Source organism: Elephantulus edwardii, unplaced genomic scaffold, assembly GCF_000299155.1.
Source record: "Elephantulus edwardii isolate Elephantulus edwardi_28Jun2011 unplaced genomic scaffold, EleEdw1.0 scaffold00157, whole genome shotgun sequence".
In the NCBI taxonomy this organism is placed as follows: domain Eukaryota; kingdom Metazoa; phylum Chordata; class Mammalia; order Macroscelidea; family Macroscelididae; genus Elephantulus; species Elephantulus edwardii.
In genome coordinates this window covers 2,135,576-2,139,113 of record NW_006399907.1, presented here as the reverse complement: position 1 = coordinate 2,139,113, position 3,538 = coordinate 2,135,576, and the positions used below count along the sequence as shown (strand labels likewise).

Here is a 3,538-nt window from a genome sequence, read left to right as displayed (position 1 = left end):
GCAACGAGTATCAACAATGTAATTTTGAATATTACCAATTTTGATGTTTGGTATTACATAAATGAACAAAATGCAATTATATGTCAAAATATGGTCTTTTGACAATTTAAAATTAATGCAAAATTAATGTATGGACGCTAATTTTACATGTGGAGTGACATCCAATATGACGTAGCTTATCCCTGGAATTGATACAGGTACATACTCGTCTTGATTCTTTTAAATCTTGTTCTTGATTACTTTTATTTATTTGAACACTGGTAATTGATGTTCCCTACCAAATCATGAGGAAAGACACTTTAGTAATTAGAAGTCATTTAAGGTGCATAATATTATATACAAGATGTTCAGTTAATATATTTTTCCTATTATAGGCTAATATGAAGATTTTTTCTGAATCTCATAAAACAGTGTTTGTGGTGGATCATTGTCCTTACATGGCAGAATCATGCCGACAGCACGTTGAGTTTGATATGCTGGTGAAAAATAGGACCCAAGGCATCATTCCTTTGGCTCCTATATCTAAATCATTGTGGACTTGTTCTGTAGAATCCTCCATGGAGTATTGTAGAATAATGTACGATATATTTCCTTTCAAAAAGCTGGTGAGTAAGTCTAAAGTATAAGCCAAATTACTGGAGATATTTTAAATGCATTCTTTTTTAATCTGTTCTTGATTTGATTTAGAGCTATGTATTTTAACTTTTTTTAAATGTGGTATATAGATTTGCCCTTTGGGATTAATATATTATGACTCGTTAAAGCCATAATAAAAAACAACAATAGAGCCATTTAATACTAATAATTATTGAGTGCTTGCATGTGCAAACATTGTCCCAAATGCTTTGTATTTATTTAGTTTAAGTCTTACAACAGCCTATGAGATACTGTAGTTATTGTGGTGGTGTGGATACAGTGTCAATTCAGAACTGACTCATAGTTGACCTTCCAGCCTTCAGAGGTAGTAAATTTCTTGGGAGGACACTTCTTTTCCTTATGCAGATCACTTGGTAGATTTGAATTTGGCTTGGCAGCACAACTCCTTACCTTTTAAGCAGAAGGGATATTGACTGTTATCTCTTTGTCAGGCTATACTGCTGTGTACCAGCTGAATATTGGCCTTACTTAATCTGTGTTGGGGATAGAAAGATTGAGGCAAAGAGAAGATAAGAAAATTTGGCCTAGGTAGTTTGAGACAGAGGCAGAATTTGAATCCAGATAGACTCTTTGTACTTTCAGTGAATATATACTAACTTCCTAGATGATTTGACAATATTAGGAATAAACACTTTTAAGAATACTAAGTAAAAATTGTTTTTATCAATTAGAAAAGAATTGATGAGCTATAGAAGTTCCCAGTGTTAAAGTTATGTTCAGGTTTTAATATTGCCGAAGTTGGAATTGTCATCTGGTTAGCCACAAATGAATGACTTTTTTGGTTTCATTCGGAACAGGTTAACTTGAGATCAAAGAGCCCTGTTAGTGTAGTGAGTTGCTGTTGGATTGCTAAGTGAAAGTTCTGCAGTTTGAATCCACTAGCTACTCTGTGGGAGAAAGCAAAGAGGCTTTTCTCTGAAAGCCTTTGAAACCCAACATAGGGTGGCTGTTGACAGGAATTGGACAGTATTAAGGTTGATTTTGAGTTGGGCTGGGACCAGAATCACTGGCTTGTATAAGTCTTTAAATCTTCAACTACCAGATGAAAGGTTGGTAGTTTGAACTCAGGGTCATCTTGGAGCTCTGGTATTGTAATCCGTAGCATGTTAGGCTGTTAACCACCAAATGTCTTTGGTAGTTTAAATCCACCAGCGGCTTATCTTCCAGTGGCTCTAACAGAGAAAGATGGGTTGTCTCCTCCCAATAAGATTTTTAACTTAGCAAATCTGATGGAGGATCACTGTACTTAATTGTGGTGAGAATGAGAGGCATCTTGGAAGACAGGCTTGACGATCTGTTTCTGAAAGTCCATGTTCTTGAAAACCTTCAGGAGTGGTTTTATTCTGCACGTGGGGGTTTTCATGAATCAGAATTAACAACAGATTGGGACTAGTCAAGTCTGAGATTGGCATAAAGAAGGTTAAATAGCAAGTCCAAAATACATTTCAGATTTTTTAAAAATGAAAAGATAAATTGTTTTAGTCTGCATAGTGATTATATTTCCATTTAACTTAAAAGTGTTTGGTTTGTATCTGCCAGCTACTAGATGGGGAAAAAGATACCGTAGTCTGCTCCTGTAAATACCACCACATTGAAAAACCCTGTGGACAGTGCTCTGTCCTGTGAGTTCACTAGGAGTCAGGTTGATAGTAATAGGGATGACTAGAATCTCTCTTTAATGTTAAATATTTGTGCATTTTATATAAGGTTGCAAGTACACTGTAAGGGAGGATAATATATTCAAAGGCAAAGACTTTGGTTTAAATTATGGCTTCTTTTGTTACCAGCAATATGATCATGATCATATTAATTTCTTAGAGACTCTGTTTACTCCTATGTACCTGCTTCCTATGATGGTTGTAAGATTTAAATGAAACACTGTAAGCTTGTTAATTATGTCTCTGTCACCCATCAACAAATGAATGGATAGAGAAGCTCTGGTATATTCACACAATGGAATACTAGGAAATGCAGCATTGAAAAAAAAGGAACTCATGAAATAGTATGCAAAATGGATGACCCTGGACGACATTATTCTGAGTGAAATATCTCAGTCACAAAAGGACAAATGTTGCATAGGGCCACTGTAGTAAAACTGAACTGACATCAGGGTTGAGGGAAAAGGAGGGGAGAAATTATGTATATTACGTTGAAACAGATGAGGGAGAGATCTGTTTAAAAGGGATATACAAATAGGTATTCTTGTCATTACAGAGGTCCAGAATGAAGGCTGCATAGTGGCGTGAACTTGGGGTAGGGACTGCATAACAGTGAAAGAGTTTTTCTTTTCAAGGAGAAGAGTGATTTGAGGGGGGGAGGGTGGGCCGGGAGAAAAGTATAACAATGAATGACTGGAAATTCTACGTCACTGTAAACTGTCATTAAAAGTAATAAATTAAAAAAGAAAGAAAAAATATATCTCTGTCATATAACCTGCAAGAAAGGAGACCAATTATCACCTTTCCTTGGGTAAAGTAGGTTAATTTTGCATGGTTATGAGGGGGTAATATCATAGTATCATAGGTTATAGTATCCAAGGGGAAGAAAGAGTTTAGCTTTCTGCCCAAGAGAAAAAATTACTTCAGTATTTCCAAGTATACTCCTTACCATCACTGTCTTCTTAGGTGGTAGTATTTTTTAATTTGCATTTTACAGAATGAAGTCAAGCCCCATTATGACTTTTCTGTGTCCTGTATGTATATCTTGTGGTTGCTGCCTGTTTCTCTGAGCTTATCCTTTTTGTATGTTCTGACTTTTGTGTTTCTGGTATATGCATACAGGCCTTTGTGTTTGCTTTTACTGTACATGGAATCCTTCATGTCCAACTTTTTCAATGACTCGTTTCTCCTGGTCTTTTCCCTTTCAGTTGTCCCTGCATTAA

At 35.8% G+C, this 3,538-nt stretch overlaps 1 protein-coding gene across 1 annotated transcript in view; it reads left to right on the top strand.

Annotated features, from left to right (window-relative positions):
- The first annotated feature begins 380 nt into the window (after positions 1-380).
- ASUN (asunder spermatogenesis regulator) overlaps positions 381-3,538 on the top strand; it is a 51,982-nt gene continuing 48,824 nt past the window's right edge. Inside the window, exon 1 of the mRNA XM_006895087.1 lies at positions 381-605. Coding sequence (XP_006895149.1) covers positions 381-605 — 225 coding nt within the window. The remainder of the gene's footprint in view (positions 606-3,538) is intronic.